The 16,566-nt window shown below is 35.3% G+C and overlaps 2 protein-coding genes across 2 annotated transcripts in view; both read left to right on the top strand.

Moving 5' to 3' along the window:
• LOC113232577 (huntingtin) overlaps positions 1-6,224 on the top strand; it is a 77,372-nt gene extending 71,148 nt beyond the window's left edge. Inside the window, exons 41-44 of the mRNA XM_026467344.1 lie at positions 155-293; positions 1,472-1,607; positions 3,049-3,368; positions 5,610-6,224. Of these exons, the coding sequence (XP_026323129.1) occupies positions 155-293; positions 1,472-1,607; positions 3,049-3,368; positions 5,610-6,014 (1,000 nt within the window). The 3' untranslated portion in view covers positions 6,015-6,224. The remainder of the gene's footprint in view (positions 1-154; positions 294-1,471; positions 1,608-3,048; positions 3,369-5,609) is intronic.
• A 1,230-nt stretch (positions 6,225-7,454) lies between these two features.
• LOC113232575 overlaps positions 7,455-16,566 on the top strand; it is a 49,347-nt gene continuing 40,235 nt past the window's right edge. The window contains exon 1 of the mRNA XM_026467343.1: positions 7,455-7,467. Coding sequence (XP_026323128.1) covers positions 7,455-7,467 — 13 coding nt within the window. The remainder of the gene's footprint in view (positions 7,468-16,566) is intronic.

The raw sequence follows: 16,566 nt of genomic DNA, 5'->3' as shown, positions 1-16,566 counted from the left end.
AAGCAGCCAACTTTACGGCGGTACATAAATGCAATTTAAATGACTTATAATTTATATGTACTTGTTACTGAAGATTAAAATATGTGCAACAGCGGCCAGATGACAATCAGGACGTTGAATAAGCTAGCCTAAGAATTCTTTCATTTTCTTCCAGAATATCTCTTTACGAGCAAAGCCTCTACTGGACAGTGCTGTTCACATTGATTGAACTCGGCCATCCGGATTTAATCAACATCGCTGTTGAGTTCATCCTATCGAACCCTCGGCATTATTGCAGTGACCTGGTTGTGAAGGTGAGAACATACTGTGTTTTTCAGATCAACATTATGACATCTAGAATTATCAGCAGGCAGCTTGAAACAGGTAGTATCGATTGCTTCAAACTGCGACCACAGCAAACTACAGTCTTCTTTCTATGTACACACATACACCTAACCGCTCGAGCAGTTGCGGCAGCTTCGGGCGGTTTGTAACGCGGTGAAATTTCATTGTGCAGTTAAGCAGTCGCCAGGCATACTGACTGCTTAAGCTGACGACTGCTCTCGCGCAATTAGGTCCGCCCGCGCTCTTCTTCTCTCTTGATACCAACTGCTGCAGTTGGTATCAACTACTCCAGCAGTTATCAATGGCAGCCTCAAGCTATTGACTATGACTGCAAGAGCGGTCCGTTTATGTTGTTCATTGACTAACTGCTCGAGCAGGTCGTGTATGGCCACCCTAAGAATTGATGCAGGTTATAAAAGTATTACAAGAATGCGTTTTGAATAACTGTGATCAATTTTGCGACATGCAATGTTTTCATATATGTATGTACATGTTGTCCAATAAAATATCTTCATTAAAAAAAATATAAATTAGTTTAAAATAGCTAATAAATTATCAAACTCAAAAGATATTATCTATCGCAAGTAATTTTATTTATTTATTATTTTATTTATTAAATTCCAAAACTTAATCTATTTTTCACCATTCACACGGTCACTGACGATTATTGTATATGGATTGTCCCTTTATAGGATGGAAAGAAAAAAATAAAGGGATTGTCCCAATGGTTTTCCTTCTTGCGGTTAAGCGGTGGTTAAGCGACTCTTAACTACTTAACTCATTATTGTGCCAATAGATGGCGCGTCATCCAATTATAATTTTTATATAATAACATTTTCAAATATAACCCACGCCATCTATTGAGTGTAGCGAGAATAAAAGTTAGAATTATAACAACATTTTCATATTTTTAAGTGTTTCAAAAACAAATATAAGCTTGTATTTTTTTCTTCCACAAACTTATTAATTTGTGCAAGCTATACTTATACAAGGTGTACAAATACATAATTGCAGTTTACCAGAACTTTATTCCAAACGATATAGAATACACTTTCAAGTGTTTTAAATTCATTGTAATGCTTGGTTTGCTCAGATCATTTTGACATTACCTGAATGAGTTGTACTTGATATGTTTGTTTCTTTACAGGGAATAACAACAACTATCCGCCAACAAGTGTTGCCCAAAGAACTGAAGAAGACGATCATAGAGAAACTTTTGGATAACATGAAGAATTATAACGAAGAACACGCTGTGCAGATACTTCTTGTGCATCTGTTCACAGGTATCACTTAACACTTGTTACTTATTTACCTAGAACCTTTATAACATATAATAAAAGTTATAACTAAATATATAGTTACGACAGAAATATGAGGAATTGAAACAATTTTTTCGGATCCAAACCGCATATATTTATGTGACTGAGTCATTTGTGACTACGGAAGAAAAACAGCAAGTGCCTTAAGCCTCGATTACTATGAGAACCGAAGTTCGAAAACTCACACATTCTTAATATGAAACACCACAAAATCTTGATATTGATTGGTCGTTGTTTCAAATTGAAAAGAAATAACAAATTTAGAATTATAATTATTAATACAAAGATCGAACACTCAGAAAAAATTCCTTCGATCCGGTCGGATTCGTACCGACGTCTTCTTGCATACCGTGCCAGACGCTATACCAACTAAGCCACGGAACGAACCAACGGACCTCACGAATTTTTCTATGTGCTTGCGTCGTGTCTTTGTACTTGGTCTTTCAACGACTTTTTAGTCGTAGCGCCATCTATGAGAAATCTTTGACAGATTTATCACCCAGTTAGTACCTTTGCAAGAAGACGTCGGTTCGAATCCGACCGGATCGAAGGAATTTTTTCTGAGTGTTTTTTCTGAGTGTTCGATCTTTGTATTAATAATTATAACAAACTAGTGGAGTAATTTCACAAAAAATAATTGAATACCAATTCAATAAAAATTTAATTAAATTTAGAATTGTTAATATAATTTAAACTTTACCCTGTTGGCATTTCGTTGAAAGTTCAATACCATCAATATGTAGATACTGCAAGTCAGGACGTATTGATATTATATTGAAATTTCCATCAATGCACTGCCATCTAGTGATTAATTGCTGAACGACGATGAATTGGACTTATTAATTTAGTTATTCGAAAACGAAACGACCATATTGCAGGGCTATAAGCTTTACTTTCGTTTCGTCTTCCAATTTACCCTAAATACTTTAGAATTTTTGAACGTATTTCGTCACCCAGTTAAGTAACTTTACAGCTACCAGCTCTGGCTAGAGATGTCGCTATTAACTGTAATTAAATTGGTATTGAATTGATATTCATTTGTGAAATTACTCTAGTTTGTTATAATTATTAATACAAAAATCGAATACTTAGAAATGATTCCTTTGATCCGGCCGGATTCGAACCGACGTCTTCTAGCAAACCGTGGCAGACGCTATGCCAACTAAGCCACGGAGCGAACCAGTGGACCTCACGAATTCTCCTATGTGCTTGTTGTCGAATCTTTATATTTGGTTTTCAACGACTTTTTAGCCGTAGCGCCATCTATGAGAAATCTATGAAAGTAGTATTTCGTCATTATGAATTTTACCAAATTAAATTTATTAATAATATCGCAATCACCCGTGACCACTTACATAAGTATTATGATTATGACGTACCCATTAATTTGTTTTTTTTTTACCAGCGCACAACAAGCTACTAAGTCCAAAACTAACTTCAGACGTCTCAAACATGGATCCAGATGTCCTAATGAACTCAATGGAACGTATCACATTACTGTACAAAATGCTACGCCAATGCAAACTTAGAGAAAACAAACAAATTCTAACGTCTACTCTGAAATACTTCCTTAGAGAGACCCTGCCGCCGGCAGCGATATTGAGTAGAGTCGTTATAGAGTTTATAGAGAATTGCAAGGAGAGTGAAAAAAGGTTGCTGGGAGTTTCGATTGAGAGGGATTTATGGATACAAAGTTCGGGGTTGAACGGTGAAATTGTTTTTGAGGTAAGTGTGGTGAATAGCGTGTTATATAACCATTCCAATTGCTAGGTTTCAAACTAGGAAGAATTCCGTGTACAGTCCATACCCTTACATACCTGACCCCGTCTAACTAACCGTCCTTTAACCCTTAGATACCTGGATCCTCTGCTAATCTAAAGTCTGCTAATTTTAAATTTTTATATGTCATCATAATATCTTTTTTCATTAAGAAAGAAGATATCATATTAACCTTAGAACTAAGTCCAAACTCATGGTAGCACGATTTCGTTTAACTAAAGTAAACGATTCTTTTATCGCGATCTGTATACGTTTTTACAATAAGATTCCCGATTATCATTTCCTAAGTTTAAACTTACATTAAAAGTATTTTAACTGAAAAGTCATATTACAAAATTGAAGAGTATGTGTTAGATAAAGATGTATGGGAAGACAGCATGAGTCTAGATTTTAACTACTTTAGACTTTAGTTACCTTGGGATCAGAGCAACGTATGTAATGTTGTCTAATATTTGTTATTATTCCAGTTTATTTGCATGTTCCATAGTTTGACGATGTTAAATTAAGCAGGGGTCAAATTGTCAGCGCGCATATGCTTCGATCTGGACACGTTCCATTAAACAAATTTTTGTATTTGGTGTGGAGGGTGAACTCACCGAATTGCGAAGTGTGTGGGATTCCCGAGGATGTACATCATTTGCTCATTGAGTGTGTTCGGACGGAACGTATCAGGGCGCGGTTGATTTTCGTGTATTTATGTTGGGTGGTTTCAATCTATTTTGTCGGAGCCAACATGTAGCGTTAGTATTTTGATTTATCTGTCTAGATTTTACTAAGTGTTTTCTTGGGGTATTGTTTTCCTAACGGGGCTGACATGTTCATTAACGATCAAATTCCCCAAATAAATAAAGCGTAAAAAAAAATTAGTTTGTGTTACTTTGCTTCTATAATGTGTCATGTACAATGTCATTTAGTTGTTTAGTGTTGTCAGTGCTGTATTTTGCTATTGTATTTTTATCAGTAGGAAACTGTTTTTGCTTATTATTATTTAATATAGTTTCTATTACATTGTGAAAAAAATTAATAAAAAGTTAAATTTTAGCAGAATAAAAAATACTGTCATAATTGCAATTAAAGCTCAATGAAGTCTCAAAGGAATCACAATGACCGTTAGTTTAAAAAAAATTAGCAGTATTAAAGTTTTGACCCCGTCTAACTACTTGTCCTATCCCAGTCTAACTAACCCTTAGAAAATTAACCGTCTACTTGGTTCTGAGCAGATCATTTTGAAAAAAGGTTTTAAACAAACGTAATATTTAACCTGTAAGATGTAAAATTCTTTTTATCTACACAGATATCATAAACTGTATAATGTGTTATAAACTGCTTTTTTAGAACAAATTTCTTATCTGTGAAAATGTTATTATTATTACATTCAAATTTCGAGCATCTTTGAAAAACAAAACAATTTGATTGCACCTCAATTCTAATATCAGTCGAGATGAAGTTTTATTCGAAATGAAATGTCAATGGCCAACAATTTTGGCAATTTTACACGTTACTTGATATCGAACGATGTGATAGTTGGAGCCGATTCTAGTTTGTCTATATGAATTAAAAAATAAAAACTACGGTTGTGTGACATGCGTGAGAAAAGTTTTTATTTGCCGCCATTCCGCCAGTCGTAACATGCGGTTCCTGAATACATCACAGAGAGCTTATAATATGTGTGTAGATAAAGCAGTGTATGTAACTGTACATAATTAGATATTAAAACACTCGTGAGATATTTTTATGAATATTAATAAACCCTCATTCGTATTTGAAAGCCCTTCATTATGTAATAGTCACATAAACTACTATTAGTGGAAATTTGTGGAATATAGTAAATCCGAAACCCCTCTCATTCAGTGCCTAGATTACCAGATCTGGCTGGACGTATTCCACTTATCTGTATTTGAACCTAAGAATTCTTAGAGTTTTGAAGTTATTTCTGTTCATCATGTGGACAGTAAATTAAAAAAAAAAAGAGAAGATCGTAGTAAAAGTGCTACTTTTTTTTAAACCACGTCACGTGAATATACGGGGTGCAAACAAATTAGATTTGGATACCTTTAGAGCTAATTACGTGTCTCATTGCAATCACTTTTAAGCAATCTCATTGTGTTTCGAGTAATTTAAAAAATCAACTTACAACAACAATTATGTTTATTTACTGTTTGTCATTTATTAATGATTAATTTACAGGTCTTCGAAGCAGCTCTGTCTCAAGACCAACTCCCGGTGCTCAGCGGCTGGCTCTTCGAAGCGTTATGCCATTTGTTACACGGCAAAATAACAGAGAACCTCCTCCCTTACTGTTTGCTTACATTACTGGTCTCCGCCAGTTCAAATCGGTTTATTCGAAAAATTACACCACTGTGTTACCATATTTTAAAACTAGGTCTTACGAAATGTGCAGAGATAGATAATAATTGGGGAGATTTCGCGAGTTTTGTCAAACAAAACGGGGAAATGACGTTTGGAGATAAGAGGTTGTTGTGTGTTGTAGCTTTGCATTCTGGCTTTAGCGGATCTCAGTTGGAAAGAATGAAGGAGTTGTGCGATGGTAATGATAGTTTGAAAGATTTATTACAGTGTCTAACTGCTTAGGTGATGCTAGTGATGTTTGTAGTCCCTAGTTTCTACATTTGACATAGTCTATTGCGCACTGTATTATTTTTTTAAAAGTAGAATGGCAAATGAAAGTAATAAAGTAATATTTTTGATATAAACTTAAATAAATCTAAATTCTGTAGAATCACAATTGGGTAGAAAGCACGCTTAACTAATTGGTACTAATAAGTGATTGAAATTATTATATATTAAAGGGTCATATGCACTAGCAAACATCCGCTGACATACCGAAACAGGGTTGTCATTGAGATAAGCGGAGTAAAGTAAATCTAACCACTATAAAAAAAAAAAAGGTTCTATGACAACCATGGATCAAACTGCAGGCTAGCCGCGTTAGTCAAAAGATAGTTCGGTGACATATATATTCTCTTTTGAACTCAGTGCTACAGTTTAAATTCATGTCAAACTTTTGACAGTGTTGCCATTTGAACAACTGTTTCTAATAATAATTCTCTGTGAAACTTATGACAGCGCTGTAGTGTGAAGAACGGTCTCTACTAATTAACTGTCAAACTTTTGTCATGACTTGAAAGATAGAATGTAAATGCCACAGGGTTGTTTTTTGCCTTGTACAGTTAGTTAGCGGGCTGGTCTGTACCTTTGCACAATCAATTTTGCTTAAAGAACAAGGACAATAATTGTTTTTTTTTTTCGAGTTCTTACGTTTTCACGATTGTTACACATAGGAAATTTAAATCGCGTATATTTGTTTTTTCAAACCGTCAGTCAACCGTGACCATGGGACCTGTAAGGGGCCCGAAACGTCGGTTTGTTCGAAAAAACAAATATACGCGATTTGAATCCGGAAAAATAGTTTCATTTCCTATGTTAGTTTTTTTAAATTTTATATTTACACCTGTATAACTAGTTTCATGAAGCTGCTGGCCAATTCACCCATAACCTTTTATTTTTTTTTATAAGTAAGCATTTGCTGATAACCTCCCCCGATGATAAATCGTCGAGTATGGAACAGATTTTGACGGATAATACTTATTTATTTTCGCCTTGAGAAGGTCAATGTATTGGTAAACAAAACTGAAGGCAAATAAATTTTCAACCTTAATGATAGATTCTTTACTTTCAAAGTTGATAATAAAGAACAACGGCGAACTCCCATATAGATTTTTATTGTTCTAACTTGTATACGTCTGTTTAAATTCCTGAAACAATTTGGTTTGGGTTTTGGAGGTTATATTTTACATAATTGAATAAAACACATTCGGTGTGTCATTTATTGTATCACAATGTAAACTGCAGAAACCTTGAACAGAGTTAATAGAAGCTGAATGGTGTTTTGTAATAAAGTAGTTCATCCCGTATTGAAAATCGATCGAATCGGTACATTTGTTATTTGAACATAGTTTTAATGAGGAGCAATCTGTACGTAGGTATTGAAATTCTATTTTTGGCGGTTAGATGTCGCTCAACGGTAAGACACTAAGAAATTGACAGTTCTAGATATCAATCCATACGTGCTAACAAGTCATTTGAGTTTCATATAAATACATTGACTTACAAATAAATGGACGACGGGTCTAATACAAAAACCACGAAAAAAATGTCCCAAGTCAACCTATTTAAACGTAGTGACATGTCAAGGAATATGAAAAAGCTAAAACGTTGAATTTAAATTGTAATGTCATCGCAGTACTATCTAATTTTGCTTGCTTCGCTGTCAGTCGAACAAACGAAGACTAAAGCGTGAATGACGCTCTGTATACCCGACGTCCATATAATTGTAAGTCAATGTATAAATATGATTTTCTTTGGCCGTTAGTATAACTTGAAATATAATTTCGGCATTGTTCTTTGTTACTTATATTCTTTTTCATTATTTATGTTACAAATGTGTTAAATACTTAAGCAGGATGTTTGTTAGTGAATTTGTACCACTTTTTGTCAGTACAAATATTATTAGTAATAATGATAAAATGTGAATTAATAAAAAAAACTCTTGTTTGCCTTATCTTATAATATTCTAATTCATATATGAGTAATGTAGCATTGTATATTTATTTATTTAAGAAAATGTATTAAATTTATTTTTAATTCAAAACTTATTTATCCAGAAATGGTACAATCCTTTGCCTCTTCAAATTCGTACATATATGCTACTTAAGAATATGGTATCTTCTCGCGTCTCGCTGTAATTTTCTTTCTGTTCTGCTATGTGGTGCTCCAGGACCTTTCCAGAGCTTCAACGGTTCAATTACCATTTTTTTTTCGAGAGAAGGTGAATTATATTCCTCTTGTAATACTAGTGCCCCGCGTTGGGCGCCAATATGGCGTGAGGCTTTTGAGTAAGAGTGCAGACCTCCAGCTAGCAGAAAATCCTAAAAAGAGTGAATCGCACTCGCTGTTGATAGAAGCAGTTAGCTTCTAATCATACTTTTTACATAACGTGTCAAATCATACTTTTTACATTCCTTGGCAAGGTCATGTAAGGGTGTTTCCACATAGTACAATTAAGTGTGCGTGTCACTTACGTGATAATTTAATCCAAATATTATAAGTAACAAAATGTTAATAAAATATACATGCCTTTAGCTTAGTTCCATTACTGTAGCTGGCAAGTGTAAAGTAACTAGCATCTATAGAGGGTTTTTGTAAGAACCTCACAGGACTATACTACTAACATTATTAACAAAAAATTTAGTATACATCAGATTCCACTTTCGTACATAAATAAAAATAATTAAATAGATTGCTCTAAACGATGATAACTCTGTGGCTCTTGATTCGATTTGAACGCCAGGAGACTTATTGGCGACGATAAGCTTGATTCTAAACTTCATAGTTTTGCCTAGCAGCGCAAAGTTGCCGCCTATCTGTCGGTTGCCTACAGAATATATTTCGATGAGTGTACCCCAGAAGCTCCATCAGCTCATCCCGCCCGCCCGCATTTACCATCGGACATCCAGACGCACGGCGGGATGTCATCCGTACTTGGTCGATATTACCTTCAGGCGTACTAACCGCTTTTCATCATCGGTTGCTAGTATTGCTGCGCGGTTGTTAGTATTTTATAAATAATCTTGTTAACTAAGCCACGTGTAAAAATGCCTTACAGGCATGTCGGTTTCTACCCTCGTTCTCCGTCCGAAACAATTACTGTCAAATATGTAACACTCGAAGAAATTAACAGACAATATCAAGTATGAAGCTTTATTCGCATCATGAGTTTTTTAATTAGGTCGAGTGTTACTTATTTGACAGTAATTATTATATTCGGCGTGGTACGATCTGCTGTGGTCCTCGAATCTACTTCCGCACTAGGGCAGATCGCTGCAAAGACAAGATGTTTAAATGGGCGTTTCATCCACCAGGATCCCCTAGCCCAATCCCCCAGGGGATCCCTGTGAACTCAGTAGTTCATCAGAATCCCCCGAATGCGGATACATAACTATATCTAAAAAGTGTCCTATAGTTATATCATTACTCAATAATACCAGCTGTACTTCTTGGATGAATTTATCATTTGTAAATGATTTCATAGGGCAAAGGTAGACAGCCATTAATTTCTACACTAATGTCATTTTATTGATGCCATTGTATTTCTAGCCAGTCATTACCTAAGTCAAAAAAGGATATTTATGAAAATGACAAGAAAACCCGATCACTGGATCGCTACAATAAGTAATTATTTATTGTCGCAACCCGACTGCAACTTTACATATATTTAACTTAGGGGATTCTAATGAACTGCTGAGTTCACAAAGATCCCCTGGGGATTGGGCTAGGGAATCCTGGTGGATGAAACGTAAATGAGGGTGCAGGGATGCTAGTCTAACCCGATGTACCTGTGGTGCCCCAGAGTCGTTTACGCAGCACTTGTTATGTCGAATCGAATCGAAAATGCCTTAGAGTGAATTTTTTAAACACGTACTATCGTTGGTCTCACATATCTTAACGTCAGGTGAGAATGTGGTGAAGCGTGTGACTATTTTATTTAAAAAAGTGACAGCATTTGAATTTAGTAGAGGGAAATACTGCCATCTTACCTATTAATGTGAGCATTACTGCGTTCCGGTTTGGAAGGGTAAAGGTGCTGGTGAAATTACATGATATTTGGCAACTTATGTCTCAGGGTGATGGGCGCAGTGGCAGCCCCCCTAAGATCTTTGCGATTTAAAGCTCTGAGTGGCACTGCAACTGTTATGGATAGGCGTGTCACTTACCATCAAGCGCACGACTTATTCGCCCCGTCACATGGTACTATAAAAAATGCTTATTGGTACTATACAGGATATATATATCGCGGAAAGTGGAATTGGACGATTTAATTCAGCGTTCCCATCATCGAGTGACGAGACGTAGGCTGGGGTTCCACCCATATGTTGTGGATATTCACACGAAGCGTTATCCTTGCACTTTTGTATGGCGAACGGTTATGGAGCGTAATTCCCTGAACGCTATAACTTAGTTCTTTTCAAGGCGAGAGTGAATAGGCATTATTTAGGTGAGCATGCTCGATCGTTAACCACGTCTACACTTTCCATCATGTTAGATAGAGGTCGAATGTAGGCTTATTTATTAAAAAAAAAAAAAAAAAAACAAATTTCAACCTATAGGAGCCTGATAAGATGTATGGCAGGTCGGGTACGGCGATAGATAATTCCGTGACTTTAGCTGTGACGATGCTATTGTTATCTGTGTATGCCACTGCAGTCTTCCGCATTACGCGTTTAGCTGACACATTATGTATCTAATCGTACTGTCATCAGTAACATTTATCTATAATCGGATTTTTAAATAAAGATAACGAAGTAACATTCAATGGGTTGCAAATCGTTGATAAAATGAAACTAGTGCTGTCTTAAAGGATTTTTGTTATGATACTTAGTGATGTGACGAACAAGTCTTACGCAGTGCCACTCAGAGCTTTAAATCGCAAAGATCTGAGGGGCACCGCACTGCGCCTGTCACCCTGAGACAAACTGACAAGTCCTTTATGCCTGTAATTTCACCACCCTACCCTTCAAAACCGTAATAGGAATGGTCACGTTACAGATTGGCGGTAGAAATAGGCAAGGTTGCAGCTTATTAAAACACCTTGAACGCCCTGTTGAACGCTCCACCTTTGCGAAGTTGAATTTGCTATCACGAAGGCGAAAAAATTTACTAGTTAATCATTAAAAAATCGACTATAGGCATTGACTTACAATTATATGGACGTCGGGTCCGCGCTAAAAAGTGTCCGCACTTGTAAGGCGCTAAAATCGTATACAGAGCGCGACACTCCGCTTTAGTCTTCATTTGTTCTACGGACAGCGCGATACTGCGATGACATAACAATTTAAATTTCGAATAGGTTGACTTGGGACATTTTTTTCGTGGTTTTTGTATTAGACCCGTCGTCCATTTATTTGTAAGGCAATGACTATAGGTATGTATTTATTATGTAGTTATAACAAATGAAATGTGACATTTTGTAAAGTTGTACATTATAATGAATTTGTTTGTATTTTAACGCTTCCGCAATAAGAAAATATATTAATTAACAATGTTGAATTGATTTTAATTTGATTCTTCAAATGCACCTACCTCTTTTTTACTCTATCATTTGTGCTTGATAACCACACCAGATTTAGTCTCAAATTAGGGAATTCTATGAGTACAAGAGCAATGGAATGAGCTCCGGTGCACTACCCAGACCATAACCAATTTAGAAAAGTTATCTCAAAGCAGACCAGAAATCAAACCCGGGAGCTCCTCAACGCTAACTACTGGGTCATAGAGGCCGTCAAATGTAGTATTTCTTTAATTATTGGGTCAACAAATAGTACCTAGATTCAAAGTGTACACTAAATGTACACTCCCGGGCACATGTGTGGTCTGTGCGGACACATAATTCAATTCACCATGCATTTTTGTCCTTAAAGGGCAAGAATATAAAAATATAGTTGTGTGTGCTCTTGTGGCTCGAATTATGTGTCCATGTTGTGTATGTGTGTGTGTATATGTTGATTGTGTGACCGACACCGTTAACCACTAAGTTCTGCAACAAAACTTAAAACTGTTGATATACATCAATAAATATACAAAAAAAACTAAATAGCCATTGACCTTTGTCAAGGCTTTCCAATCATGTCAATACAAGGCAGCGTAGTCGGATATTTAGTACCCATTGGAACACCAGGTGTCGCGACGAGTAGCTAAACAGACCATCCACACGGTTGTGCTTGCGCGCCCTTGGTTTGGCAAGCGTGTGGAGCCGCCTTAACTAATGTGTTTAATTCAACAAACTGCAATTTATCGAAGATACTCTTTCTAGTGACAACAAACAAATCAACTAGATGGCGCTTATTGCACAGATTTTTATGGATTATTGCCGGCTATTATTTTATTGAAATTAATGATTTTTTTTGGAATTGAAGTATTTTGCAAATCAAATAAAGCCGATTTTATTTATTTATTAATTATTTTGTTTAGGATTAGCGCCATCTACCCATATTAGCAAGCGTTTTGTTATAAATTAGTTCGTAACACACAATGCCATCTATTGAAGCGCAAATTCATCGGAGTTCAGGAAATAATTTTACTTCATGGCCAATATAATATTACCACTTACAAGGAAAAAAACTGACTACTTATATTTCTTTTTCTTTTTTCTTTTTTTTCATTTATTTGTGGCAACAAACAGTCATACATGAAATAGTAATTATTTACATATATTCCTCTTAAAATAGACCTATAGTGCCAGCAGATTATAAATAGATTATAATAAGAACGGCTGTAACATATCTTATAGAGTTATTTGTAATGATAACATTCTTGTTTTATGCGTTACTAGAGTTTTACATTAATATCATTAATTAATCTTTCTAAATTAAGTGAGCATGAGTAACAAAGTATAATATCATTGATTAAATATATAAGAAAGAGTTTAATAAGCGATTACAAAATCATTAAATGTCATTTACAATTTGTAACATAATTTTCTTTTTTAATTTACTAAGAGTGGTGTCAAAGAAATCAATATTAGAAAAATTTTTATTGTACATGTTGGTGGAACGGTAAATGAAGGAATTGCGTGTATATAATTTAGTAAATGGTGGGGGGACAAATAGTGGTCGTTTGCGAGAAGACCGCATAGGAAGGCGCACACGAGCAATGAAGCGTATCCTGCTCAGAAGCGCAGATGAATCTATTTCATTATTCAAAATTTTGTATAACGAAACTAAGTCAAACATTTTACGTCTATTTTGAAGAGATAATAAATTATATTCTTTTAGGGATGCTTCGTAAGAATCACTCATATTAAAGAGGAATATTATATATATAGGAACTTAGAATAATAACGCATAGAATGATAGTTTCATATCAAAAGAACTGTCACAAGTGAGGCAAAAACCAAATTCATGTAGGCGTAAGCAACTTGTAACTACGCTCGTCGGCACGCACACAAATATACAAATAATAATGCCATGGAATAACATTTCCCTCAAAAGTGGGGAAATTGTATCTTGCTTAACTCATCATTAAGTTGAAGGTGCCTACAGATTTGCCCGACATTGTCGATCAGGTGCCTACAGATGTGCTCGATTTTGTCGATCGTTACTGTCGATCGACAATGTCGATCAGGTGCCTACAGATATGCTCGGTTTTGTCGATGAAAAACGAATATAGCACTTATTTGTAAATCCAAGATGGCGGACACGATTTTTCAAAATATGCTATATAATATTTTCGAGGTATTTGGGGATGCTCATTACGAATATTGCTTTTGTTTGAACTGTCGTGTTTGCCATCTTGGATTTAGAAATGAGTGCCATATTTGTATTGAACATTCCCAATCATCTCGAAAACGATACCCAACTTGTCATTATTCGAAAAATCGCGCCCGCCATTTTGGATTTAGAAATAAGTGCCATATTCGAAACCTAAAACCGAAAATGCCATAAGCAAACATTAAAGAAAATAACTGTTAAAATAGATTAAAAAATCGCTTAAGAATGCTCCCCTTTTAAGAAAATAAAATATTTCAACATAAAATATTTCGCTTGAGTTACGAAAAGAAAGACATATAATAAGCTATCAAAGTTGTACTGGTGGTGCCAACACTATAGTAGAAACAAATATATACTGTAAATTTGTTGCAATTTGTGCTCCAATTCAAATAAAATTAAAATAAATAATTATTCAATAAAGCATGAACGCAGAGCCGTTAAAAGTATTATAAAATAATTAAGTGTCCCAATCACTTACAGGAGTTAACGAAAACATTTAATGTTTATTCAAGTAAATATTAGTTCAAGATGCGCAAATAAATCGAAATTACAGGCACCACTAAAATTTACGTAATATAATTATTTTGAAACAGAATAGCAAAATGGGGAGAAAAAAAATTCGTTACTTTTTTTTTACTTTTACGTTTTTCGTATCTTGTTGCCGCGAAATTATTTTTCTGTTTTAGTGAATATTTACATAAAAATATGCGTTGAAACGCATTACTTACTTGTGGAATGCGATGTTAGTGTCTATTTTATGTTTGTCTGTTGTATTTTTACACCCATTTACCGCACATTTCGTCATTTTTAGCAAAAAATTTTGGAGCTGTTCGCGGTGCAATATGACCTTGAGCACTAACAGCCCGCGCGCTCCTGGGTGCGCGTTTGGAAGCCTCTAACTTGCCTCACTTAGCGTGTGCGGGCTAGGTTTCTATGCGTTATTATTCTAAGTATAGGAATATTTCATATTAAAGAGGAATTAATTGATATTCACGACTATTTTAATAACATAAACAACTACCAGGCTATTGCTCAGCACCATCTAAATATAAGGCCGCATTATCAGCTAGTTTTTTTTAAAGATTTGCGCTATCTACCTATATTAGGTAGGCGCCAATTTCTAAATTAGTTTGTAACACACAATGCCATCTTTTGACACGTAAATTTGTTAAAGTTCATCATATATATCTTTATTGCTTGCCACATGGTTTCACATGAGATGTTATAAAATACGTAATATAGTAGTCACACATGAGAAATATATTGCTCGATGTCAATATTCGAATAATATTATCCATGGAAAAACAACCTAATTACTATCGATCAACGCTATCTACAAAAAAAAAGGGATTTAGACCTTTTTCATAGAAAGTTACGATCGTACTGTAGTACGGAGATTGGCAGTCCTCTTTTTTTTACTTTTTATTTATTTAGAGGCTTTGATCGTTATTGAACATGTCAGCCCTATTAGAAAAAGAATACCTCAAGAAAACACTTAATAAAATCCAGACAGATAAATCAAAATACTACCCAACCATTGACTTACAATTATATGGACGTCGGGTCCGCGCTAAAAAGTGTCCGAACTTGTAGGGCGTTAAAATCGTATACAGAGCGTCATTCACGCTTTAGTCTTCGTTTGTTCGACTGACAGCGAAGCAAGCAAAATTAGACAGTACTGCGATGACATTACAATTTAAATTCAACGTTTTAGCTTTTTCATATTCCTTTACATGTCACTACGTTTAAATAGGTTGGCTTGGGACATTTTTTTCGTGGTTTTTGTATTAGACCTGTCGTCCATTTATTTGTAAGTCAATGTTGGGTACCAAACATGTATACAAAATCTCCGCCGCGCTACATGTTGGCTCCGACAAAATAGATTGAAACCACCCAACATAAATGCACGAAAACCAACCGTGACCTGGTAACCGTCCGAACACACACAATGAGCAAATGATGTACATCCTCAGGAATCCCACACACTTCGCAATTCGGTGAGTTCATCCTCCACACCAAATACAAAAATTTGTTTAATGGAACGTGTCTGATCGAAGCCTATACACGCTGACAATTTGAGCCCTGCTTAATTTAATTGGTCCACGGTCACATCAATAAAGCGTTTTATATTTATAGCATGTCTACAACATTTAGTGCGCACGAAGCGTAAGCGTCCGACCCCATATTGCGATGACCACCCGTCCTCGATGTAGTCTTTCTTAATGTAGATGGCGCTTCCTGCCATCGACACTGGGTGAGAGTCAGAATGGCGGGTGTACCTTAACGGATCCTGACAAATTTGGTATCAATGTACCTAATGTAAATAGTACAAACTATTTAGTACCTCTGTTTAAAAAATTTGTACCTACATCAGAACGAAGTTATAGCAATATCAAAGGTGTACCCGCCGTATTGACTGTCAATATGGCGGGTGTAACTCGGATTATATTTATTATTATATATTATTATATTTACTAAAAACAAATATACGCGATTTAAATACTGAAAAATAGTTTCATTTCCTATGAAGTATAAGTATATGAATCCTATTGGTGACTTTTTTCCTCGTACACCGCTCTCGCTACATCGCACATGTCTGGTGGAAAGGCAGCCTTATACCGTTGTTGGTGACATTAGTCATAATTCCACAAGTACGTCAGCTTTTTATCTTACTAAGGGGGATTTTTATTCGATTATATTAAAAAACGTCATTATGTGTTATCGTATCGTTATACTTGAGAAATAGCGTTATTTATTGTTTATGTTTTTACATTAATAAAAACAACTGTTTACTTTCT

Source organism: Hyposmocoma kahamanoa, unplaced genomic scaffold, assembly GCF_003589595.1.
Source record: "Hyposmocoma kahamanoa isolate Upper Pololo Valley unplaced genomic scaffold, ASM358959v1 76, whole genome shotgun sequence".
Taxonomy (NCBI): domain Eukaryota; kingdom Metazoa; phylum Arthropoda; class Insecta; order Lepidoptera; family Cosmopterigidae; genus Hyposmocoma; species Hyposmocoma kahamanoa.
Note: the sequence above shows the minus strand (reverse complement) of the source record. Positions and strands in the feature narration are given on the sequence as shown.